The sequence below is a fragment of the Suncus etruscus genome, chromosome 18 (assembly GCF_024139225.1).
Source record: "Suncus etruscus isolate mSunEtr1 chromosome 18, mSunEtr1.pri.cur, whole genome shotgun sequence".
Lineage (NCBI taxonomy): Eukaryota > Metazoa > Chordata > Mammalia > Eulipotyphla > Soricidae > Suncus > Suncus etruscus.
The window spans coordinates 17,121,036-17,148,064 of NC_064865.1; the positions used below are offsets into that span (position 1 = coordinate 17,121,036).

The following is a 27,029-nucleotide window of genomic DNA, read 5'->3' on the forward strand; positions in this document are numbered from 1 at the left end:
ATACACTGTACTATCTTTCCAGTATAAGTTACGTTTTGATCTTTTCTTTTGCTATTGAATAGAATTTTCACATTGATAAGCATTTGCAGGTATTGAACCATCCTTGCATTTTTAGAATACATTTTTTTGTTTGTTTTTTTTTTGTTTTTTTTTTTTTTTTAGTCACACCTGGTGGCGCTCAGGGTTACTCTTGGCTCTGTGCTCAGAAATTGCTCCTGGCAAGCATGGGGAACCATATGGGATGCCAGGATTCAAACCACAGTCTGTCCTGGATTGGCTGTGTGCAAGGCAAATGCCCTACCACCATTCGTCCTGAATCAGCCACATGCAAGGCAAAGGCCCAAATACTGTGCTATCACTTTGGGCCCAAGAAAAATACTTTGGGGGAGGGTTTGGGTCACACCTGTGACTTCTCCTGGCTCTGTGCTCAGAAGTCACTCCTGGCAGGCTCAGGTGACCATATGGGATCAGGATTTGAACCATCGTCGGTCCTGGATCAGCTGTGTATAAGGAAAACCCCTACCACGGTGCTATCTCTCCTGCCCCCAGGAAAAAAAAAGACATTTTTATGTAATTTTTTTATGTTGGCCAAATCCATGTAAATTAACTGCAGCAGAACTGCATATTGAAATGGTCTTAAGTTTTGTTTTTTAATATGGAATGCTTCACGAATTTGTGTGTCATCCTTGTGCAGAGGCCATGCTAATCTTCTTTGTATCATTCTAATTTTAATATATGTGCTGCTGAAGTGAGTACAAATGGTCTTAAGGTTTTGGGGCTTTTTTTTTTTTGTCTGAACTCTACATGAAAGGACAGAGGGTTCCTGACTTGTGCTCTTTCATGGATCTTGTTATTTGGTAATGAAACGTATTTTGAGATGCTCTTTCCTTCATAGAAATGGAAGCCCAATAGTGAATGTTCCTCATAAAAAAGACAGACAGAACTTGTAAAGTGCCCTTCAGTGCCTTTGCAGTAGAAAATGACAGCAGAATTTATTTGGTTTATTAAACTCTGACTAGCTGAGAATGCCAAGACAAGTCCAATCTCTTAACTTCTTAAATGTCAGAACCCTGTGATTCAATGTCTTGATATCTCCAATTTGTCTGAGGTTATTATCTGCGGAAATATCTTTGTGTCCACCAAGTCCAGCATTTTTATGACACCATGTGGCCAGAACTTCCTCTTTGTTGAAAATTAGAAATGTTTGGGACTCCTGGAGTAGAAGTCTGTCCTCGCAGAGCATTTTCCAGAACTGCCCCACAGTTTCAGATGAGCCCAGCCTGAAGCAGATTAGATGAGTACAGGCTACTCTAGCTGACTCATCAGATCTGTGGTAAATTAAGTCTAGGGAAGATAAAGTTTTCCAGGACCAGAGATCTAAAGTTGGCTTTACAGTGCCTGGCACCACCGGGTCCCCCCAGCATTGTAAAGCTCAAAAGCTCTACTGAGGGAGTGGCTGGGGAAATCCCTGGACATACCCCCACATCCTTGCATTGAACCACTGCCTGACAGGCCAAGAATTACCAAGAGGGGGTCCCCAGGTTCTTGAGCATTGTTTGGATGCTTCCTCCCAAAATCAAAAGAAAAATACTATCCATAGGGCCAGAATGATAGCACAGCAGTAGGATGTTTGCCCTGCATGCAGCCAACACAGGACAGACCCTGGTTTGATTCCTGGTATTCCATATGGTCCCCTAAGCCTACCAGGAGTGATTTCTGAGTGCAGAGCCAGGAGGAACCCCTGAGCCACCAGGTATGACTCAAAAACCAAATAAAATAAAATAAAAAGAAAACGCTATCCTGAATTTAGACACTATTCTATACAAAGGTTTTTGGTTTTTTTTTTTTTTTGATTGTATATATAAAGGTTCTATAAACAATGGAAGGAACTCTGGAGAAACTTGGTGGTGGTTCAGAGACAAAAAAAAAAAGTACTTGCCACAAGTGGAAAACTGGGAGTTTGATTCCTGGGGCTGCCCATGGGCATAGAGAACAGGGCCATGAGTCCTCATATCTGCCACAAGAGTACCATCTCCTGAGGGCTACCAAGGAACACCCCTCATTCCAATACGAGTACATGGGAGACCACAGCAGAGAACCTCACATGGGTTCCCAACTGTGGCCCCTGCACACAGCTGGGCAAGTTCCAAACCCCAAGTGTGAGACCCCGATGAGCTTAGTGGTCTAGAGCATGAGCAGAGGAACCAACCATGTGTGACTCATGGTCACAGAAACCATCACAGCCACACAGAAAGGGCAGAAAGAGGAATGAAAAGGAATCCTTGGGATTTTTTTTAAAGTACTGGGTATTTGATTTTGGCATTCTATGAAGAATATGAAAGTTCCCTAAACTGACCAAGGAGTTCCTGGCTCCTTTATTTATTTTATCTTTTTAATTTTGTTTTTGGGTCACACCCGGCAGCATTCAGGGGTTACTTCTGGCTTTATGCTCAGAAATCACTCCTGGCAGGCTCTGGGGACCATATGGGATGCTGGGATTCAAACCACCGTCCTTCTGCATGCAAAGCAATGCCTTACCTTTATGCTATCTCTCTGGCCCCTCTTTTTAATTTTTATTTATTTATTTATTTATTTATTTATTTATTTATTTATTTATTTTGGAGCCACACCCGGTGATGCTCAGGGGTTACTCCTGGCTATGTCCTCAGAAATTGCTTCTGAGTTGGGGCCAGCGAGGTGGTACTAGAGGTAAGGTGTCTGCCTTGCAAGCGCTAGCCAGGGAAGGACCACGGTTCAATCCCCTGGAGTCCCATATGGTCTCCCCAAGCCAGGGGCAATTTCTGAGCACTTAGCCAGGAGTGACCCCTGAGCATCAAACAGTGTGGCCCGAAAAACCAAAAAAAAAAAATTGCTCCTGGCTTGAGGGGCCAGATGGGACACCGGGGATTGAACCAAGGTTTGTCCTAGGTCAGCTGTGTGCAAGGCAAGCACCCTACTGTTGTGCTACCACTTCGTCCCCACCCCCCGCCTCCTTTTTTATACATGGTGCTGAGGACTCAGAAGGACTAAGTTTACCAAAAATGTGAAGCCCAAGAAACACAGAAGGAGAATCTTTTTATTTTTCCTTGCAGACAATAGATAGAAAGCAAAAGTAAAAGTAAGTTTTTTTGTTTGTTTGTTTGTTTTTTTTGGTTTTTGGGTCTCACCCGGCAGTGCTCAGGAGTTACTCCTGGCTCCATGCTCAGAAGTCGCTCCTGGCGAGCACGGGGGACCATATGGGACGCCGGGATTCAAACCGATGACCTTTTGCATGAGAGGCAAACGCCTTACCTCCATGCTATCTCTCCGGCCCCATGTAAGTTATTTTTAATATTAAACAAATGCCCAGGGCCGGAACAATAGCACGGCGGGTAGGGCATTTGCTTTGTACATAGCCAACTCAGGTTCATTCCCCAGCATCCCATATGGTCCCCAAGCCTTCCAGGAGCAATACTTTTATTTTTGGTTTGGGGGCCACACCCAGCGACGCTCAGGAGTTACTCCTAGCTCTGTGCTCAGAAATCGCTCCTGGAAGGCTGGGGGATTATATGGGATGCCGGGAATCAAGCCCAGGTCAGTCCTGGGTCCACCATGTGCAAGGCAAAGGCCCCACCACTGTGCTATCTCTCTGGCCACAGGAGTAAAAATTTTTGAGTGAAGATCCAGGAGTAACCCCACCTGGTGTGGCCCAAAAACAAAACAAAACAAAAAATTAAATTTCCATCCTTTGTCACCACTACCAAAGCTACTGAATCTCTAAAAGTATAGCCCACTCAGTCAAGTATAAAATGTTTGCTGAAAGTTATTCAATGGAAAAATATCTCATGTAGGGGCCGGGCGGTGGCGCTGGAGGTAAGGTGCCTGCCTTACCTGCGCTAGCCTAGGAGACGGACCGCGGTTCGATCCCCCGGCGTCCCATATGGTCCCCCAAGCCAGGAGCGACTTCTGAGCGCATAGCCAGGAGTAACCCCTGAGCGTTACCGGGTGTGGCCCAAAAACCAAAAAAAAAAAAAATCTCATGTATGTGTAAATTTTTTCCTATTATAAGGGCATGATGGGAAACTTAACTCCAATCTGATGGTTCTACAAAATGTGTATACAAAATTATTATTTTATGATATTGTTTATTATATTCCAAGTAAAATCTCAATTAGGCTTACATGTGATTTTAAGATATTCTAAAATGGGGGTCAGAGCTATAGTAGGGCATTTGCCTTGCACATGGGCAATCCTAGATGGACCTCGGTTCGATCCCCAGCATCCCATGTGGTCTCCCAAGTCTGCTAGGAGCAGTTTCTGAGCACAGATCCAGGACTAAGCCCTGAGTGCTGCCAGGTGTGCCCCCCCCAAAAGGAAGGAAGGAAGGAAGGAAGGAAGGAAGGAAGGAAGGAAGGAAGGAAGGAAGGAAGGAAGGAAGGAAGGAAGGAAGGAAGGAAGGAAGGAAGAGAAAGAGAGAAAGAGAGAAAGAGAGAAAGAGAGAAAGAGAGAAAGATGGGTGGGACTGAAACAAAAATAGAACAGTGAGTAGAGCATTTGCCTTTCAGGTGCCAGCCCAGGTTTGATCCCCTGGCATCCCATATGGTCTCCTGAGCTTGCCAGGAGTGGTTCCTGAGTGCAGAGTGAGGAGTAATCCCTGATCAATTGGGTTTGACCCCAAAATAAAACAAAACAAAAAAGATATTCTAAAATGAACTTAGTTATCTGCTAAGTTCCTCCTCCCCATGTGGAAATTCTCTCTCTCTTATCTACTTTTCTTTTTCTTTTTCTTTCTTTTGGTTTTTGGGTCACACCTGGCAGCGCTCAGGAGTTACTCCTGGCTCTACACTCAGAAATTGCCCCTGGCAGACATGGGGGGTGGCCATATGGAATGCCGGGATTTGAAAAACCATTCTTCTGCATGGAAGGTAGGCAAATGCCTTACCTCCATGCTATCTCACCAGCCCCCTTCTTATCTACTTTTCAATAAAACTTCCCATCTTCTAAAAAACAAAACAAAACACAAACAAAATGATATTCTAAAATTTGGGGCCAGAGACATAGTACAGGGGATAGAAGCTTGCTTTGCAGACAGCCAAGTCCAGTTATATCCCAGCACTGTTTATGGTCCCCCAAAGGAGCCCAGTCAGGAGTAGGACCTGAGCATAGCTGGCTGGGTATGGCCCAAAACTGAGAAAGATTCTAAGATAAATCTGCAATACCAAGATTTTAGCAGTTTCCAGTAGAACCCAAGTTTTGCATGGTCTCCTGAAACTACTGGTAGTTACCCCCAAGCACAGAGCTATGAGTAGCCCCTGAGTTCTGGGTGTGACCCAAAGACAAACAAACATAAAGGACCTTTGTATCCATATAGTTCCCCAAGTTTAAATTATTCCTAAGTGCAGAGCCAGGATTAAGCACTGGGTTTTGGTGTGGCCTCAAAACAAACAAACAAAAATATCATCTGGTGATAGTAAATATATCTATATTATATTTATATTATATATATATTTTTGGGAGGGGCCATACCCAGTGCTGCTCAGAGATTTGGTTCTGCTCTCAGGAATCACTCCTGGCAGGCTCAGGTAAACATGGGGTATGAGATCTAACCCATGCAAGTGCCAGAACCTTACCCATTGTATTATGGCTGTAGCTTCTCCCTGCTAATTATTACTTAATTTTAAAAAAATTAGGCCACATGGGGCCAGAGAGATAGCATGGAGGTGGTGCGTTTGCCTTGCATGCAGAAGGACAGTGGTTTGAATCCCGGCATCCCATACGGTCCCCAAGCATGCCAGGAGTGATTTCTGAGCGAAGAGCCACGAGTAACCCCTGGGTGTTGTCGGGTGTGACCCAAAAACAAAAACAAAAACAAAAAAATTAGGCCACAAATCACAGGAGGAATCACTCCTAGTGGTGCTCAGGGGACTATATGGGATGCGAAGGATTGAACCTGACTTGACCTCATGCAAGGCAAACAACCTCCTGTACTGTTGCTGCAGTCCCCACATAATTTCCCTTTCTCTTTAAATCACATTCGGCTCATTCAAACCCTCCACTCTTGTTCACTCTGCGCCAGAATGAGGCCATTTGCTTCCTCTCCTAACGTCTCCTGAACTCTCTCAAGATCCTGAGAGCCTGCCCTTCCCTGCCAGGCCTGGGAACATTTGTGTTCTGGCTCTCTGAGATGCCACCCTGGGGCCCCACCTGTGGCAGCCACGGAATAGAAAGACCTGAGAAGTTTCCAGAGTCTCCAAGAACACAGGCTAAGTTCAACATAGAGCAGTGGCAATGCAGCTTCAAGAGAGGCTTCCTCAGAACACCCAAATGGGGAAGTAGTTCATTAACCGCTAATAACAGTCCCCACAGCAGCAGCTGGGCTGGAGGAGGGAGACAGTGAGAGGTGATTAAAATCTGGGGCTACACCCAGCGACTTTCAGGGTTTGCTCCTGGCTCTGCACTCAGAAATTACTTCTGGTGTGGGGCCAGAGTGATTAGCACAGCGGTAGGGCTGTGCCTTGCTCGCAGCCAATCTGTGACGGACCCAGGTTCGATCCCCAGCATCACATGTGGTCCCCCAGGCCTGCCAGGAGCAATTTCTGAGCACAGAGCCAGGAGTAACCCCTGAGCACCACTGGGTATGGCCCCAAACCCAAAAATAAATAAGTAAATAAATAAATTACTTCTGGCAGGCCTGGGGTACTATATTGGATGCCAGGATCGAACCTGGGTTGGCCAAGTGCATAGCAAATGCTGTGCTATCTGTCTGGCCCAAAACTGTTTTCTCCTTCCACTGTGTGCCCTTCAGTTTCCCAAAAAAATCAAGCTCAGAGGATCATTTTCCTCTCTCCTCTCACCATGAGTCCTGTTTTATCTGGAGTGATCCCCACTCCCTGCCTGGGCCAAGCAAGCTTGGGTGAGTCAGAGAGGGATAACATTGGAGTGAGGCTCAGGGTCTGCATACTGGCTCCATTCTGAACTTCGATTTGCACATGCCAAGAGGCTGAGCCCTCTCACATCTGCTTTCGAGGCTGTGCACCCCAAGCCTGAGCTCTGGAGCCCTGGTGGGTGAGGGTGCAGGCAGAAAAATACCCTTCTTTCTTACTGGCCTGGCCTTGTGTTTGCACTCATGTCAGGAGAGATGGGGCAGTCATTGTCACAGTCAACTCTGCCCCTTCTACCTAAGCCAAAGGTGTGTCTCTACACACTCAAGTCCACAGCTGTCCTGCCTCCTGGAAGTATCATTGCCATGGCAAATGATGGAATCCACAGAAAATCCACAGCAAGACATCAGAGTCTGTTGTCAGGGGGATCTGGCAGAAGCAAAACAAAGAATGCTGCTGGGGATGAGGTATAGAAAGACTAAATAGAATGGAGACTTTTTTATTTATTTTATTTATTTTTTTGGTTTTTGGGTCACACCGGCATCACTCAGGGGTTACTCCTGGCTCTATGCTCAGAAATCGCTCCTGGCAGGCTCGGGGGACCATATGGGATGCCAGGATTCGAACCAATGACCTTCTGCAAGAAAGGCAACGCCTCACCTTCCATGCTATCTCCCCGGCCCCATGGAGACATTTTTTTTGTGGATGAGTTGTACATAGACTGAGAGGAATAGGGATACGCCTTCATAGTTCTTAGGCAAAATACCCCCATGACAGACGCCAGTTTCCCTGGATCCCCTTTGTTTGGTTGGTTTTTGGTTTTATGGGAGGGCTATACCAGGGGTGTTCAGGGGTTAATTCCTGGCTTTGCACTCAGGAATCACTACTAACAATGCTTGGGGGACCCTATGGAATAACAGGGATCAAATCTAGGTTGGCAATGTGCAAGGCAAAAACACCCTCCCTGCTGTGCTATTACTCTGGCCCCAAGCCTCCATTTTTAGGACTCTAATCTGGTTGTTTCTATCCAAAACCAGGAAATGATTCTTGGGTAAGAGAATGGGAATGTGCAGAGCCCCAGGATCATAGCTGAACCCTAACTAGATCTGCTTTGAGCTGGGAATGGGGTGGGAGGGACTCAGCAGAAAGAAGGTGGGGTGGGTTCTCCCAAGACAGGGCGCACAGTAGCCCAGCACCTGCCAGAGAAGATCTAGGATGGAGAAAGAGGAGTGTGTCTGGGAAGGGCAGAGGTTGGGGGGGGGGGCCCTGTGCTGGAGCAGCAGGTCTGGGTGAGTGAACTGATGTCTCCCACTCTGTTCTGCCCTGGGACTGTGGATAAACTAAAAAGACAGACAATTGAGACAAAGGAGGACTGGAGTCATAGCACATCAGTAGGGCATTTGCTTGCATGCAGCTGACCCAGGATGGACCTGGGTTCAATCCCTGACATCACATATGGTCCCCTGAGCCAGGAGCAATTTCTCAGCACATAGCTAGAGTTAATCCCTGAGTGTCACCAGGTGTGGCCCAAAACAAACAAAATTATAGAGACAAAGGCCAGGAGGACTGGTCCATAATGGGAAGCTTGCCACAAAGAGAGAGGGAGAGCAGTTAGGGCTGAGAATGGATCACTGTGACAATGAGAGTCTGAAATGATCACTCTGGACAAGGACTGGGTACTAGAAGGAGAGAAAGTGATATACATGGTACCGCTTCAGTAATAATATTGCAAATCACAGTAACTAAAAGAGAAAAAGGGAGTGAGGGAGAGAGATAGATACAGAAACAGAGAGAAGAATGTCTGCCATTTTGTATGACTGAAATGCAATCACAAACAACTTTGTAATGTGTGAATGGTGATTTAATGAAAGAATTTATTTAACAACAGAGCACAGCATGAAGCAATACGCTTTCAGCACAGTATGGCGCCACAGGATACAACACAGCCTAATTCACAAAGCACTCTCAAGAGCATGTTTTCCCAACTAGCACTGTGCACTAGAGAGAAAGAAAGCAATGAAGACACAGAACATGAAACTGGCCATGTCTTCCTATGATCGCCTCTGGGCTGACTTCCAATATAGCAGATACTACTTTTTTCATTTGTTTGTTTTGGGGTCACACTCAGTGACTCTCAGGAATCACTCCTAGCTCTGTGCTCAGGAGTCATTTCTGGAAGGCTCAAGGGGACCACATAAAAAAATGACAAATATAGACATCTCATCAGCTACATGAAAGGCAAACCCCCTCCCTACCTGCTGTACTAATGCTCCAGCCTCCAGACTACTGCTTCCAAAATATACAATACCAATACACCAAGAATGAAAAATACAAAGTACAAGTCCTCGATAATAGACCTGGATGCAATCATTTTGGAAAGCAATAAAGAGCTTCTTAAAAAAGGGTGTGTATGTGTGTGTGGAGTGATAGCACAGTGGGTAGGGCATTTGCCTTGCATACAGCTTGCACAAAGAGAGAGGGAGAGCAGTTAGGGCAGAGAATGGACCACTGTGACAATGAGAGTCTGAAATGAAATGGACAAGGACTGGGTACTAGAAGGAGAGAAAGTGATATACATGGTTCCCCTTCAGTAATAATATTGCAAATCACAGTAACTAAAAGAGAAAAAGGGAGTGAGGGAGAGAGTGGGTTTAATCCCTGGCATCCCTATGATCCCAGAGCCTGTCAGGAGTGATTTCTTTTTTTGGGGGGAGGGTCACACCCGTTTGATGCTCAGGGGTTATTCCTGGCTAAGCGCTCAGAAATCACCCCTGGCTTGGGGGGACCCTATGGGACACCGGGGGATCGAACCCTGGTCCTTTCCTTGGCTACCGCTTGCAAGGTAGACACCTTACCTCTAGCACCACCTCACTGGCCCCAGGAGTGATTTCTAAGTGCTGAGCCAAGAGTAACTCCTGAGCACACCAGGTGTGAGCCCCCAAAATAAAAAATAAAAAAAACTCAAGGGTCAAAGAGATAGATCAGGTAGTATGATTGCCTGTACACGGCTGATGGGTTTGATCCAAAGGTTCCCCTGAGTACCTCCAAGGATAATTCCTGAGTGCAGAGCCAGTAGTAGCCTTAGCACTGCCAGCTGTGACTCAAACAACAAACAAACAAACTCAAAGTAGAACTTTTAGGCATCCAGAAACTCCACTGCTGGTAGTTACCTGAAAACTGAATTCAGGTAAATTAAACAGCTAAAATGAATCAGGTAAGTTAATCAGAACTCAATCAGCTGTAGTTACATGCACCTGGCACTTACTGTACCGATGCCTGGAATCAATGACAGGCCATTAGTAGACATCCAACCGAATAAAGGAGATGTGGGGTTTGCTTGCTATAGAAAATGATTCTAGAGTAGAGAAGAGCAAGGTTGAACAGGGGTCAAGGCACTTGCCTTGCATGTGACCAAACCTTATTTGATGCCCAGCACCACTGGGGATTCTGTCCTCTAAGCACAGAACTAGGAGTTGCCCATGAGCACTGCTGGTTGTGAGCCTAAAACTCCTAATAAAGATGAAATGGAAGGAAGGAGCCAGTGGGATCATGCAAAGCAAATCAGTCTCAGAGAGGAAGAAAAGTACTGGCTGTGTCACTGCACCCGGAGCAGGAGACACAGTGCATAGATGAGACCAAGGAAGGAATCAAGTGGGCACAATAGGACAGAGGTTTCCAGAAAGGACAGACAGGGTAGAGGAAGCGAGGATGGAGACTTAATGGGCAATGCCGGGAGCTCACCTTGTACTTGTTTCAGGGTCACTCACTGGAGGAACAACATGGTGCTGAGGACTGAAATCAGGGTCTCACATATGTTAGGTCAGTATCCACATTTCTGTGGGGGTTTCCAGTGTGTGAACACTGCACTCAGCATGTGCCTGCATAGATATCAGCAGCATCAAATGGGAGGGAGAAATTCAGACTATTCCAATGAAGACTTGGATTTGGGCAGCAGATCCAGCTAAAACCATGATGGCCACTGTGCTGGGAGAGCTTCCCGTGGGGCACAAGTCCAGGGAACAGTGAAGCTCCGGCAAGGAAATGGCAACTGACTTTATACTGCATGCATCTAAAGGCACACTTCTACTGGGCATTACACTCAGCTGGGTAATGCCCAGCTGTGGTTTCCACAGAAACAAAAGGCAAAACAAAGGAGTGTGAGAAATCCTCCCAACCCTGGAGCCCTGTCATGCCCTCTCTGCTGCCATGAGCAGCAGCAGCTCTGCTCTACTCCCAGCCAGTCCCTGCAAACATCTCACACTCAACTCACCCCTTTCCCCACCAACATCCATGCACAAGCAGCTGCAGCTGTGAGACTGTTTGTATCATTCTTACCTTTCGTTTTGTTTTGGGGCCACACCTGGTGATGCTCAGGGCTTACTCCTGGCTCTGTGTTTAGAAATTACTCCTGGCAGGCTCAGGGTGCTGGGGATTGAACCAGGATCAGCTGCATGCAAGACAAATGCTCTCCCCACTGTGCTGTCGCACAACACCACCCAGCCTTGTGCCATTCTTGTTAATGGTCTTGCAGGGCCCTTTGGAGCTTTCAGCCTGGGCCTAAACGGCATGCACAGATCAAAAGCCACATCAATGAATCAGTATAACGGCCTTTTATTGATAAAATCCTGAAATATTGATCCCACAGTTCTACTCAGGCTCAACATTCTGGTTTCCGACAGATATACAGCACTTGCAAGTGATCATCAACCCAGTTTTAGAAACATGATGGGATTTTAAATAAAAAATTAAAAAAGCTTTTTATCAATTAGACTTTATTCATGCTGTGCCCAAAAGCCCTATGTGAGAGCTTTCTCGAGAAAATCCAACAGAGTACCAGGCATGAACATTTCATTCCCGGTCTCAGAAATCCCAGAGAAATCCCTTGGAACCCAGAGAAAGTTTTCATCCTGGTGAGTAACGGGCCTTAAAGATCAAATACCTTTGCTAGACAATGACAATACTGGGCAGGTGACTGTCCTTGGCCCCCTTGCAGGTTTACCAAGAGGAAGATGCTCTGAATGCCAATGGGTGTGGCCCAAAAACCTAAATAAATAAATGATTTTTTACAAAAAGGCGTGTGTGGGGCTGGAGAGATAGCATGGAGGTAAGGCATTTGCCTTCCATGCAGAAGGACAGTGGTTCGGATCCCAGCATCCCATATGGTCCCCCGAGTCTGCCAGGAGCAATTTCTGAGCATAGAGCCAGGAGTAACCCCTGAGCGATGCCAGGTGTGACCCCCCCCAAAAAAAAGGGTGTGGGGGGGGGACTCTGATAAGTGTGGTCTCTGTAGCTGTGTGTCTTCCATCCCATAGGACACAGAGCCAGTGCAGTATCCACCATGATGGAAGATGTTGTGACTCCATCGTCCTGCTGTGGGCCTCCTGGTGCTGCAAAAGAAGAAGAGCTACTTGCTTCTTTGTGTGTTTTTGATTTGGGGAGTCACATTCAGTTGTGCCCAGGGTTGATTCCTGACTCTGTGCTCAGAGATCACTCTTGGTGAAGCATGGTGGATCACCTGCAGTGCTGAGGATTACACCATGATCAGCTGTGTGCAAAGCACATGCCCATTGGACCAGCAATGTTTATTGTGTTGACTGTCATTTAAAACATGCAGAACCAGGGACGAAAATAATAGTCCAGGGGGATGGCGTTTGCCTCACATGCAGCTGACCTGGGTTTGATCCCTGGCCTTTCAAGCTCCACCAGATGTGATCCCTAATCAGGGAGACAGGAGTAAGCCCTATAAACCACTGGGCATGTCCCCCTCTTGTTGGGTTGGAGAGAATACACGGAGGAGGGCATGATCTTGCATAAAGCCAACCTGGGTTTGATCCCCAACATCCCATAGATCCCCCAAGCCCTGCCAGAGGAATTTCTGAGAAGAGAGTCAGGAGTAAACTTTGAGCACCACCCTGCGTGGCCCCTAAAATAAAAATGAAAAACATGAAAAAAAATCCCTCTCTGCCCCTCACTAAGAGGATTGACCCCACAAGGGGCCACTCCTGATTCTCTGTCGAATGAAGGGGTCTCCAGGGGGCTATGCTGCCATGGAGTACTGTCACAGGGACCTCCTGTCTCTGGGATTGGCAGGTGGAGACTGCCAATGTTATCTGCAGAATCTCTCAGCTTTCACTTGCAGACAGCAGTGTGGTCAGTCCACCAACCCTCAGCACCCACAGAGCTGGACATGTGCCTGCCCACAATGAAAGTCTGCTAGCTACACCCAACGGGCCCATCTCCATGTCCAAGAGCCAAAAAAAACATTTAGTTAGCACAGGGGGCTAGCACAGTGAGAAGGGTATTTCCCTTGCATGTGGCCAACCCACCTAGGTTTGATATCTGGCAGATCAATATCTCAGGTTTTATCCCACATGGTGTTCTGAGTCTGTCAGAAGTAAGTTCTGAGCAAGGAACCAGAAATAACTCCTGAGTGGCTCTGGATGTGGCCCCCAAACAAAAACAAAACAAAAAAGACATTTATTCAGCACTGACTCCTGACACAGACTTCTTGCATCTCCTCCCAAGAAAGCTGGAGGGTGGGGGGTGGGTGCTCATAACCAAAGGCCAAAGTGAAGACATAAATTCCACATGTAGTGTTCTGGAGGTGACTCCAACCCCTTGTTCTTAGCATTGCACCTTTTCACATGTCAACTCCATGCATCCCCATTCCCAGGACACATCCAGAAGCCTTCCTATAGGAGGAGGCATGCTCATTCATGGGGCAGAAAGCTAGAAGTACAAGGTATGGGAAGGGCTTTGTGATAGGCACAGAGCATGAGGTGAGGTGGGTGGGCAGGCCAGTTTCCAGGATACAAAGCACACAGTCAAACCCAGGACTAACTCAGCCTCATGCTTAAGAGATGGGGTGTCCTGCATGGGGGCAGAAGGAGGAACCTCCCTACTCTACTCAGCACTCTGCAAACGATTGTGGTCCTTGATGCCCAGTTCACACTCCCCCTGCCTGACCTCAGACCACAGTGTCGACGGTGTGCTCAGTGGCCCTGTCCTCCTGGGAATGGGGCTGCATCTCATCCTTGAAAGCCCGAGTCAGGACCACTTTCAAAGACTCCTGGAACCTCTTCTTCCTGCTACTGCCTACAAAGAAGTAAATGAAAGGGTTGGCACTGCTGTTGATGGTGGAAAAGAGCAGAGAAAGTTGGTGCAGGTCACTGAAGTTGGCCCAGTCCTGGAAATTGAGCAGGCAGAGGAGTTTCATGGGCAAGGCGAAGATGAGGAAGACGAGGATGCTGACAACAATGATGAGGTAGAATTTGGAGGAGTGTGGCACCCATGTGTTCCGGCGGATCTTCACCACCAGGATGATGCTAGACACCAGCATGAGTGGCATGAAGACCAGGAAGTTGAGGATGACGGTGAAGATGATCACCGCACGACAGTGCTCTTCAGTGTCATCATTCTTCATGCATGTGGCATACTCTAGGATGGTCACCAAGCTGGAGAGCGTCCACAGGAAGGTGCAGACAAGACCTGACTGGTGCTTGGGGCGGTGGCACCGGTACCAGATGGGATGCAGGACTGAAAGGCACCGTTCCACGCTAATGGCTGTGAGCAGGTAGAGGCCAGAGTTGTACCCAAATAGGAAAGTCGCTGACAAGGTCACGACTGTGTAATAACTGGAAGTGTTCTCAATGTAAATCATGGAGTCTACTGACAGAATGAAGATGCAAAAAAGCAGACAGAAGTCGGCGAGGGCCAGGTGCGTGATATAGACTGTAAAGGGGCTCCTTCGTATCCGAAAACAGAGGAACCAGAGGAGAACCCCATTTTCCACAAAGCCCAATGGGGAGATGCTTATGATCGCCCAGTGCATGAGGGGAATTTTCCACTGGATAGTAATCTCTGACGCATTCCAGCTAGTAGAGCCATTGAAGGGGTCACTTCCTGGGCATGATGTTACATTTGCTTCCTCCATGAGAGAGTCTTGGACTGGGGTTCTGCAGAGGGTTTTCCTACAAGTAGGGTAACAAACACCATAAAAATGGAATGAAGGGGACTAGAGAGATAGCACAGCGGTAGGGCATTTGCCTTGCATGCAGCCCACCCAGGACAGATAGTGGTTTGAATCCCGACATCCCATATGGTCCCCCAAGCATATGAGTGCAGAGCCAGGAGTAACCCCTGAGCAATGTCGAGTGTGACCCAAAACAAAAATAAAAACAAAAAATAATGGAATGAGGAAGGTATGGTGATGCAAAGATGAAACCATGTGATACGTTGCAACTTGGCTAGCACTGGAAATGAGCAATTGGAGTGAAAGGAAATCAGAAGTAAAAAGACAAACACTAGATGATCTCACTTATCTGTGAACTAGAGAATATCAGGAGAGCCGGAGTGATAATACAGCGGGTAGGTTGTTTGCTTTGCATGCAGCCAGCCTGGGTTCAATCCCCCGGCATCCCATATGGTCCACCAAGCCTTCCAGGAGTGATTTTTGAGGGCTGAGCCAGGAATAAGCCCTGAGCATTGCCAGGTGTGCCTCCAAACCAAAACCAAACCAAAGCAAAAAGACTACCTTAATATTTAATAAAAACTTTTTTTATTCAATTCCAACTTTGCCTAGTCAAGATTAGTTGAAGGAAGGAAGGAAGGAAGGAAGGAAGGAAGGAAGGAAGGAAGGAAGGAAGGAAGGAAGGAAGGAAGGAAGGAAGGAAAGGAGGGAAGGAGGGAGGGAGGGAGGGAGGAAAGGAAAGAAAGAAGAAAAGAGGGAAGAAAGAATGGAAGAAAGGGAAGGAAGAATGAAAGGAGGGAAGGAAGGAGAGAAGGAAGGAGGGAAGGAGAGATGGAAGGAAGGAAAGAAAGAAGGAAGGAAGGGAAGGAAGAATGAAAGAAGGGAAGGAAAAAGAAAAGGAAGGAAGGAGGGAAGGAGAGATGGAAGGAAGGAAAGAAAGAAGGAAGGAAGGGAAGGAAGAATGAAAGAAGGGAAGGAAAAAGAAAAGGAAGGAAGGAGGGAAGGAGAGATGGAAGGAAGAAAAGAAATAAGGAAGGGAAGGAAGAATGAAAGAAGGGAAGGAAAAAGAGAAGGAAGGAAGGAGGGAAGGAGAAATGGAAGGAAGGAAGGAGGGAGGGAGGGAGGAAGGAAGGAAGGAAGGAAGGAAGGAAGGAAGGAAGGAAGGAAGGAAGGAAGGAAGGAAGGAAGGAAGGAAGGAAGGAAGGAAGGAAGGAAGGAAGGAAGGAAGGAAGGAAGGAAGGAAGGAAGGAAGAATTAAGGTCTGTAAATCATTCCTTTCCTCAGCACCTTGCAGTGCTGGGTGCTGGGGCCCATTGGGCTTGTAGGTAGTGCCCTGGGCAAACAGAACCCCCCTGAGAGCTGAGGTCTCCATGACAGGCAGGAGGCAGGCGAGAAACGCTGCCCTAGGCATCTGTTGTGGTGTCCAGCTGTCCCAGCCTGCTGACATGGCATCTACCCAGAGACACAGCCATTGGGGGAACATGGGGTGTATCTAGGACTGGCTCAGTGGGAGGAGGCTGCACAGCCACAGAGGGGACCTGCCCATGTGGCTCTGGGGTGGGGCCAGAGCCTGAGTACAAGGCCCCCCATGGTGCAGGCCCCCCCCAAAAGAGATCAGGATAGAAGGGTTCCAGACACTGAGTCTCCAGACACCACCCTGAGCCCAGGGACTGAAGGACTCATGGGCCCATGGGGATAGGCAGGCCCAGAGTTGGGGGTCAGCAGGGCCTGAGTCCTGCCAGCACCCCTCAACCCCCAACTCCTTACCACTCCTCACCCCTCACACTGCCTGACTCCCACAGCCACAAAGGACCCAGAGCAGATCCTCATCCTGACCTCTCCTGGTCAAAGAGGAAAACAGGCAAACGCAGAAATGCAACCCAGGTAGAACAAGTGATGGGGATCCCTCTCCCCCATAAAGGAGCAACAAAACAGGGAATCCACCCCATTCCCCAAACCTCTCACATCCACATCAGCAAAGCCGCACACATGGGGTGCCAGCAGGAGCTCTGGGTGGGACAGTGCTTACTGTCAGCTAGACCTTAAGAAGCTGGTGCAGGTGCTACATCTGTGGGTCAGGGAGGGCAGCTGCAGCTGGCATGGCATGGGTAGCAGGGCACGGCCAGCAGGGTATGGCTTCGGCTTCTTTGGGGAACCAAGTGACTCTGCTCTGCCCACAGGAATCTGTGCCCAGCGAGCAGATGGTCCCACGCTGCCTCCCCTGCCAATGGCAATGTCAGGAAACACCCCCAGAAAGTTCTCCCTGCTGAGGCCAGATGTAGAGAGAAGCCGGGGGGGGGGCAGGCTGGCACCCCTGAAGCATGGGGCGAAGAAGAACCCGAAAACTTGGAATCACAGCAGAGAGCCAGGGAGCAGCAGCCCCCTGCCCAGGTTCTGTTTACTCAGCCCTATGGTGCCCCAGAGATGCGGGGAGGCAGCACTGTTTCTAGGGTTCCTGCCTTGCACCCCATTCCTGAGGTACAGTGGAAGACAGAAAGAAAGAGGCTCTAAGGCAGGAGCTGGGCAACATGAAAATGCATCTTCGTTTGATGCCAACAGTGGGTCTAGGGGGCCGGAGAGATAACATGGAGATAAGGTGTCTGCCTTGCATGCTGAAGGATGGTGGTTCGATCCTGGCATCCCATCTGGTCCCCAGAGCCTGCCTAGAGCGATTTCTGAATGTAGAGCCAGGAGTAATCCCTGAGCATTGCCGAGTGTGACCCAAAAATAAAATAATAAAAAATTTTAAAAAAGTGGGTCTAGGAATGACTCTCTCTCTCTCTCTCTCTCTCTCTCTCTCTCTCTCTCTCTCTCTCTCTCTCTCTCTCTCTCTCTGTCTCTCTCTGTCTCTCTCTCTGTCTCTCTCTCCATCTATCTATATTGATTTGGGGGCCACATCTGGCTGTACTCAGGGGTCACTCCTGACTCTGGACTCAGAAATTACTCCTGGCAGGCTCAGGGGACCCTCTGGGCTGCTGGGATCACCAGGTCACTTGCAGGCAAGGCAAAGGCTCTCTTGCTCTTTCCCTCCGATTGCTTCAGTTCTGGCTGTTTCTCTTAGATGCAGATTTTCTTTCCTTTTCAGAGCTGGGTGGGGGTGTGGGTACAGGTGTGGGGAGAGGCACTCTCAGCAGAGCTCCTGCCTCTGTGCTCAGGGATCACACCTGGTGGGACTCGGGGCACCCGATGGTGCCAAGAATTGAACCTTAGCCAGTTGCATGCAACCTTACCCCTGGACCAGCGCCCCCTCCCTAAACACAGATTTTCACCCACACAGTCAACACTGTCTCCCTTCCCCCTTCTTTTTCCAGAGATTCAGAGAGGCCAGTAAGCCCAGCTAGAGAATTCTGCCGGGTCCCAGCCTCCCATCCCCCCACCCAGGCCCCCACCCGCGCCCTCCACAGCAACTTTTCTTGTTTTTCAGATTTTTTTCTCTTTTTTTCTTTCCCTGGCGACTAGGTTAAAAAAGTACTGGACTCCTGGGACGGAGCTGGGCCAAAGTGTTGAGAAGGCAAGTTGGGATCTGTGGGAAAGCAGCGAGGTGTCCATATATGTAGTGTCTTTGGGCTGTCTGCAAACGCAGGAGGCCATGGGCTGATCGGCCCTGGGGGGAGAGTCACCTTGCACCCTGTTCTCCAGGTGTGGAGATGAGGGTGCTGGGGAGGGGAAGGCAGTATCTCTGAAAATACCTCCCAGCTACAAGCAATACACAGCAGGTGAGAGATGGCACAGGGGTGTTATGTCACTCACTGGGTTCAATCCCCAGCACCTCATATAATTCCCCAAGTCTATCAGGAGTGATTCCTGAGTGCAGAGCTAGGAATCACCTATGAGCATTGTCTGGTATGACACAGAAGCAAAGCAAAACAAACAGAAAACCTCAGCATGTGAAGGCAGCAAATGGGGTGGACGCTGGAGCTCAGGGGAACAGGGCTGGTCAGGGAGGCGCGGGTGGGGGGTATTCGCTGGCATTACCTGGCTCTTTGCTGGCCGTGGAAGACAATTTCGCTGTCCTGAGGATCTTCCACTTCCTGGAGGAAATGCAGAAGCGGGAGAGAAGGCCAGGACCCCCTGACACAAGCTAGGTCGAAGAACTGGGCTCCTGATGGGCAGGGACCAGACCTGCACACACACGGGGCCAGGGGTGGAGAGAGAGCCCCGGGAGGCCGCTGGGTCCGCTCTGCTCCTTGGCCACTTGACAGGAGTCCGGGGACACAGTGATGTTATAAATGTTTGGCCTCGTCCCTGTGGGGGCCTGGAGTCCCGAGCAGAACGACCCACAGCAGGGAAAACGCGTCCTGCTTAAAGTCAACAGGATGGACGGGGCCTCCCCGCTTGGCTGTCCCCAGAGACGATGGAGACGCCGGTGGGGACGCCAAGTTGCCCATTTGGGATCTGCTGGGGAGATGCACTAGGTGAGAGAGGAAGGAGGTTGCAAGAGTTGGACAGACAGATGGGCTGGAAGAGCAAATCTGGGGCGGGGGGGGGGGGCAGCAGCTAGATGGTCTCACTGAAGGGGCCGGCAAGGACACAGCAGGAAGGGCACTGACCTTGCACACGGCTGACCCAGGTTTCATCCCCAGCACCCCATAGGGTACCCCTAAGTACTGCCAGGAGTGACTCCTGAGTGTAGAGCCAGAAGTAAACCCCGAGCATTGCTATGTGCACTCCCCCACAAAATTTCTTAATTGGCTTCTGGTTTGGAAGCCACATCCTATAGTCAGGGCTTACTCCTGACTCTATACTCAGGGGTCACTCCTAAAACAGCTCAGGGGGAGCATTTGGGATTCCAGAAATCGAAGCCGGGTCAACCTTGTGCAAGCCTAGTGCCTCTCCCACTGTCTTATTGCTTTGGTCCAGCCCAAATGTTTTTGCGTAAGAAGTTAAAAATGGACCAGGGAGGGGCCAGAGAGAATGGAGGTAAGGCGTTTGCCTTTCATGCAGAAGGTCGGTGGTTCTAATCCTGGCATTCCATAAGGTCCCCTGAGCCTGCTAGGAGCGATTTCTGAGCATAGAACCAGGAGTAACCCCTGAGCGCTGCCAAGAGTGACCCCAAAAAAATGGGCCAGGGGAGAGGACCAGAGATATAGCACAGCAGGGAAGGCATTTGCCTCGCATGCAGCCAACCCGGACTCGATTCTTGGCATTCCATGTGATCATCTGAACCTGCCAGGAGTAATTTCTGAGTGCAGAGTAAGGAGTAACTCCTAAGTGCTGCTGGGTGTAGCCCCAAAAACAAAAACGGGGGCAGGGTCAGAGCTCAATGATCAGAGATGCATGCAGAAGGCCCGAGACCATCTGGTGACACATGCACCACTCAGGACCACAGGGGGGAGACCTTATGGTGCTGACTGGGTGGGGTAGGGGGACTTAGCACTAGATCATCTAACAGGCTGGCCCCCAGATCTCCTGAGTGTGCTGAGGGGCCTCCTCTCACCTCATCCCTTCCCCCCAAAATAAGAAAAGTTTTCTAGAGGAATACCCTTGCCATGGAAGCCCAGGATTCACCCACCAGGCATTTGATTGACAGGACCTCAGAAAGCCCCCTCTGCCTTCCAGGCCCCAAAACTGACATCAGAGCTGACTAGGTCAGTCCTAGACAGGCTTGGATCTGGGGCAGCTGGAGAGAGATTGTCACTGAAATTCTTCCCAGCAACCAAAGAGACTCCGGAAACGGGAGACTCAGTTTCTCCAGAGGAACCAGCAGTCTCCTTGCTCCAGAGTCTGGGCTGCCACAGGCAGACTCCTAGTTCTAGAGTATTAGGGTCAGGGAGCAGTGGGGCGTTTGCAGGCAGCAGAGGAAGACTGTGGGCGCAGAGATTTCCCAGCATGTGCTTTTGCAAAGCAGGGTCTGGACCAGCTCAAGACCAACTGGGCTCATTTCTGCCAACCATTTCTCGGACCAAGGAAACTTGTCCCAGGGTCGTCTTGAGCATGTCTTAGTCCAGATACAACAGCCTGATTCTGGGAGCTCCATCTGCTCCGCTTTTGGTAACAGGGCAGGGAGAACAGGGGCCTCTGTTTCTCAGCTTTAGGGGAGCAGAGAACTGTTTCTCCTCGTCAACAGAACAGTAGTTAAGGAGCTTGCCCTGCACACGCCTGACCCCAGTTCAGTCCCCTCTGTTGCAAGTCAGCCCCTGAAGAGGTTGACTGATGGAGGGATGGAGGATGAGGTCTTTCCCCTTCAGCTTGGAGCACGCATCTGCCACCCTGTCTAGCCAACGGTTCTGAGGTGAAACAGCAGGTAAACAGCTCGCAGACAGTCAGGTTTGTGAAAATATTAGCTTTATTCGGTGGACAAGACTGAAGTCCAAAGACTCAGCCTCAGTTCCAGCAAAAAGCCTCTCACCTTCCACAGACCCTTGTTTTTATCCCCCAGAATCAGGTACCACCCAATGGTGGGATCAGATACCACCCAATGGTGAAAGCAGAATCAGGTACTACACTAGGGTGGGGGCAGAATGCCAGGTCACACACACCCTAGGGTAGGGCACAATCACCAATCAGGTTAGGGTCAGTAACATAATAATCCCCTAAAATATTTACATACACAACACCCTCTATAATCCCCTGAGCACAGAGCCAGGGGTGACTCTATTGTGTGTGTGTGTGTGTGTGTGTGTGTGTGTGTGTGTGTGTGTGTGTGTGTGTGTGTGTGTGGTTTTTAGGTCACACCCGGCAGTGCTCAGGGGTTACTCCTGGCTCCATGCTCAGAAATCGCTCCTGGCAGGCATGGGGACCATATGGGATGCTGGGATTCGAACCGATGACCTTCTGCATGAAAGGCAAACGCCTTACCTCCATGCTATCTCTCCGGCCCCAGGGGTGACTCTTAAGCACAGATTTAGGAGTAATCCCTAAGCAGAGTCAGGAGTGAAGCCTGAACATGAAGTCAGGAGTACTTCTTTTTTTTTTTTAATTATCTTCATTTAAACATCGTAATTACAAATATAATTGTAATTGTATGATTACAGTCATGTAAACAACACCCCCCTTCACCAGTGCAGGATTCCCACCACCAATTTCCTAGATCTACCTACTCCCCACCCCACCCACACCTGTACTCGAGACAGGCTTTCTTTTTCCCTCATTCATTCACATTGTTATGATAGTTTTCAGTGTAGTTATTTCTCTAACTGTACTTAGCACTCTATGTAGTGAGCTTCATGTCATTACCTGCACCTACATGGGAGGATAAGGGGAAGTAAGTGTTGGGACTGAGGCAGTAAAATATTAGAAATGAGCTTTGTAGGGCAGTATCAAGGTCCCAATACAAGATGGATATTATGGATATATGCACACAATACTACCAATTTGAAAACAAAGAGAAAAAATTTCCACTGACTGTCCCAACATAAACCAGTGCTAGAACAGCCTGCCCTCCTCCCAGAGCACATTCACATTAGTGTAGGGAGAGATAGGGAGAAAGCCTGTTGACCCCTATAGAGTCCACCTAGACGGGTGCCCAGGGAAAGACTGAAGTCCAGGGGAGAAAAACCCTATACCTGGCAAGAGCTGGTCTCCAGACTCAAGGAGGAAACCGGGAGCCAGATGTCTGCCCGCCCTCCTCCCCATGCACCTCCTCCCTGGAGTACGGAGGGAGGGGGGAAGCCTGAGGACCACTAAGAGTCCACCTGAACCCACTTCTGGCCATCTGAGCTGGCACCCAGGGAAGGCATGGAGTCAGGGGGAAAAGACAAGGACAGCTGGGGGCCTGCCAAGCCTCCCAGCACTCCCCAGGCTAGGGAGAAAGGCTCTGGTATGGGGCCTTCCCAAACCCCATACCTGGCAAGAGCTGGTCTCCAGAATCAAGGAGGAAACCGGAAGCCAGATGTCTGCCCGCCCTACTTCTTACAACACTGCTGGGTGTGGCCCCAAAACCAAATTCAGAACAAAATAAAACCAAAACCCTGTGAGTACAGCTCACAGGACAAGTACAACCCAGCATCCTCAGGGGTCCCTGCCCACCCTTTCCTGTGGCAGCCCCTCCTTGCCCTTTGCTGCCACCACCCAAGAATCACATTGGCTGAGCCCGGGAGGATATTTGCAGCCTCTGGTCTACAAAGAAGGTGCTCAGTGAGCCACAGTCTCAGGCCCTGAGGACCACTTACTATTATTTTGTTTGCTTGGGGGTCACACCAGGCAGTGCTCAGCTCCTCCCTCTGCACTCAGACATCGTTCCTGGCAGGCTCAGGGAACCATACGGGATGCTGGGGATCAAACCTGGGTCCATCCCGGGTTGGCTGCGTGCAAGGTAAATGCCCTACAGCTGTGCTATCACTCTGTCTCCATCCCCTTTTCTTCCTTTTCCTTTTTTTTTTTTTTTTTTTTTGTATTTTTGGGTCACACCCGACAGTGCTCAGGGGTTACTCATGGTTCTATGCTCAGAAATCACCCCTGACAGGCTCAAGGGACCATATGGGGTGCTGGGATTCGAACCACCGACCTTCTGCATGAAAGGCAAATGCCTTACTCTCCGGCTCCCTTCAATCCCCTATTATTGTCATATGGTCCCTTGTCTGTCCTAACTGAATTCCCCCATTGTTTCTATTATCTTTGCCAGTACCCAATTTTCTTAAATTTCTTTCTTTTAGACACTGTGATGTAAAGAGTTGTTCATATTACAGTTATTTCTGACATTCAATAATCCAACATCAATCCCACCACCAGTGTAACATTCCCTCCACCCTAGTCATCAGTTTTCCAACATCTCTGAAACCTGCTCCTTGGCAGGTAGGAACAATTCAATTAGTATTACTTGGTACAACTAAATGGTAATGGAATTACCAAAAAGAAACTTCATTAAAAGAAAATTTGTGGGGCCCGGAGAGATAGCACAGCAGCGTTTGCCTTGCAAGCAGCCGATCCAGGACCAAAGGTGGTTGGTTCGAATCCCGGTGTCCCACATGGTCCCCCGTGCCTGCCAGGAGCTATTTCTGAGCAGACAGCCAGGAGTAACCCCTGAGCACCGCCAGGTGTGACCCAAAAACCAAAAAATAAGTTTGTGAAAATTGTGCTGTCTTGATATGGGGTCTTATGCCATTGTCTGAAGTTCTAGTAAACTACATATTGCCAGTTGAGCCTTTTGTTACTGTTTGTTGTTTTGTTACAGTTTTGTTGTTGTTGTTATGGTTCTGTTGGTTGAGCTTGTGTGGCTTCTATGAAAATTTCCCATCTAATTTGGTGTGTTCCTACTGGGAAATCAGTATTAAAATTATGTATTATAAAATGATTATAAAATCAGTATTAAAATTTAAGGATCTCTTGCACTGGGCTGATGAATTCATATGCTGACAGCAACGGTTTCAAAGTTCCCTCCGAAGGGCCCTAGTGTGATAGACTTTGAGGGTGTTACGTCCATGAGTTTTTCCTCTCATTGGCCCTCTTTCAAGAGTCTATGGTGTTGGCCACTGATGCAGACAGCAATTGGCTCTGGATTGTGGCTGCAGGCGCTTCCAGAAGTACAGAGTGCAGGGAGTAAGCTGCCCATCCTGGCCTCCAGGGTCCCTGAAGATGTGAGCCACAAAACTGGCATTCTCGGAGTGTCTGGTGCTGGGGTCTCTGCGAAGATGAGTGAGAGCCGTGGTGAGACTGGGCCTTTGGTATGGATGCAATTGGGCAGATCTCTGTGTGTGTGTGGCTTAGAGCCCAGTTCTTCACTGCATGCTTTGCACAAACAGATCCTGACCCCCAGGTCTTCATGGAGTTTAGAGCCCAGAGCACAGTTTCTCCTGCTTCACCCTGCACCCGTTCCCCCACCCTTTTGCCTCTAGGAGAACAATAGTATTTTCTCCTCCACCTTATGCATTCTTCTCTGACTAGACAAGCCTTGTGGTGGGGTCCCAGGCACTGGACACAGCATTTCCAGAAGCCCTGCCTGAACCAGGATGCCTGCCAGAACCCTCTGGGAACAGGAGCCTAGAGTGAACTCAACTGCAGCTCAGGCTCAGCTGTGGGAACTTGAACCCTGAAAATCCCAGACACTACCACCCCCTACATGTACCCATACCATATCTGGAAGCTGCCAGGAAAGAAATTTCTCTAGTGGAGTGATAGCACAGTTGGATGGCATTTGCTTTGCACAAGGCTGACCCACGTTAGATCCAGGCATCCCATATGGTTCTCCAAGCCTGTCAGGAGTAATTTCTGAGCACAGAGCCAGGAATAACCCCAGAGGCCACTGGGTGTGGCCCCCAAACCAGAAAGGACACTTCGTTAAGGAACACTCATCTTTATTGAGTGCCTCGGGGGTAAAGGGGACATGGCCTCAGGGCAAGGTTGGCAGGGTGGAATCAAGGCTGGATGCCCAGGAATCCCAACGGTGGGACTCCCCTGTCTAGGTCGATCCCTCCCCCACTGGTTGCAGCTCCAACCTGGCCGGTGGCCTCCGAAGATGCTCCCCCTTTAGATTCCTTACCTAGACTGTAATTCCAAGCATGCCCTTGTCTAAACACTTTGAAAGAGTCCAGTGGTGCAAGAGGGGATTTTTGGAGCCTTGCCTTGGGCCGAGGCGTCTGCTTGCTCCCCTCCAACTTCTAAATCTGCTCCTGGACTCCGCACTGCCGCCTTAGCAGTGTCTGCCTCTGGGTTCTTTACCTGCCAACTGTCAGGCGTCCACAGACAGATGCATTCCAGCTGCTGGGTGCTTAGCTTTTCCCCCACCTGCCCACACTCTGAAAACCTCAGAGGGAGCAGCCAGTGTGTTCCTGGTCAAGAATACATGAAATAGCCACAAGGGTGCCATCAGATCTTTTCTGCACTCACCAGCCTGAAGACAACTGCCAGTAGCATCCAGGGCGACTCAAAAGAAAAGTGTTCATGGTTACCTGTTGAGAGAGAGAGAGAGAGAGAGAGAGAGAGAGAGAGAGAGAGAGAGAGAGAGAGAGAGAGAGAGAGAGAGAGAGAGAGAGAGAGCGCAAATTGGGAGCCTCTCTTTATTTGCATTTATTGAAAGGAAGTTGGGTCACATCCAGCAATGTGACTCCTTCAACTAACTCTGTGCCCAGGGATCACATCTGTCAGGAGACCTATGAGGCCAGAAATTAAACCTGGGTTAGCGGCATACAAGAGTCCAGCCTTGAGTGATAACAAAGCAGGGAGCGGGTTTGCCTTGCCTGTGGCTCACCCAAGTTTGATCCTTGGCATCCCATGTAGTACCCAAGCCAACCAGGAGTGATTCCCAGATAGACTATTAGTCAAATTTGAAGGAAGGATACAGAGCTTCATGGACAGGCAACAACTATACGAAGTTCATATAGCCTTAAAATCAGTTTTGTAAAAAGTGTTAAAAGAGTTCATTTATGGGCCCGGAGAGATAGCACAGCGGCGTTTGCCTTGCAAGCAGCCGATCCAGGATCAAAGGTGGTTGGTTCGAATCCCGGTGTCCCATATGGTCCCCCCGTGCCTGCCAGGAGCTATTTCTGAGCAGACAGCCAGGAGTAACCCCTGAGCACTGCCGGGTGTGGCCCAAAAAAAAAGAAAAAAAGTTCATTTATTCATTTTTTTTGAGTCACCATGAAGCTACCAAGTTATTCACAATGAGGTTTCAGGCATACAACGTTTCAGTTCCAATCTCTTTGCAAGTGTCCACTTCCTCCCCCCACCCCCATTTGCCACCCACCCACAGTCTGCTTCTACAAGAGGCACTTATGTTTTTATTTATTTGCATGTTGCCTTCAGTACATGGTACAGTACATGGCCTACCATACTTACACATATGTGTATATGCATGTTTGTATTATATATGTGTGCATACATACATATACAAATATATGCATATGGTCTACATGACACTTTCCCACCATTCAGCATTTCCTCCTCCCGACTCATAGCTTCACTCCTCCATAGATGTTGCCCCTCCTTGTCCTATCACCCAGCCCCCCAAGTGGCTTGTTTCCAGCTAAATATCAGTCCTCGTGTTCTTTGTTTCCATTGTCTCTGGGGATTCATTATTCCACCATTATGTTTCTTCATAGTTCTTGTCTAAGAGATTATCTATGTCCATCTCTCTCCCTCTGACCAACTTCAAGTAGCATGACACGCCATTAAACAAATTGCATGACTTTTATCTTTTCTTATGACTAAGCAATAGTCCATTGTGTATGTACACAGCTTCTTTATCTTCTCATCATTTTTTGGATCCTTGTGTTGTTTCCAGATTTTGACTATTGTAGATAGTTTTACAAGGAACATAGGGGTGC

General features: G+C 48.8%; 2 protein-coding genes and 1 non-coding gene across 6 annotated transcripts in view; 1 reads left to right on the forward strand and 2 right to left on the reverse strand.

Annotated features, from left to right (window-relative positions):
- The window catches only part of TCP1 (t-complex 1), a 130,514-nt gene that overhangs the window by 59,398 nt on the left and 44,087 nt on the right, over positions 1-27,029 (forward strand). The gene's annotated exons all lie outside the window — the stretch shown is intronic.
- On the reverse strand, positions 650-756 carry LOC125996748 (U6 spliceosomal RNA). The gene has a single exon (XR_007491430.1). It is a non-coding gene; the product is annotated as a U6 spliceosomal RNA (small nuclear RNA).
- MAS1 (MAS1 proto-oncogene, G protein-coupled receptor) lies at positions 13,828-14,793 on the reverse strand. The gene has a single exon (XM_049764737.1). It carries the CDS (start codon positions 14,791-14,793, stop codon positions 13,828-13,830), a length of 966 nt encoding a protein of 321 aa, XP_049620694.1.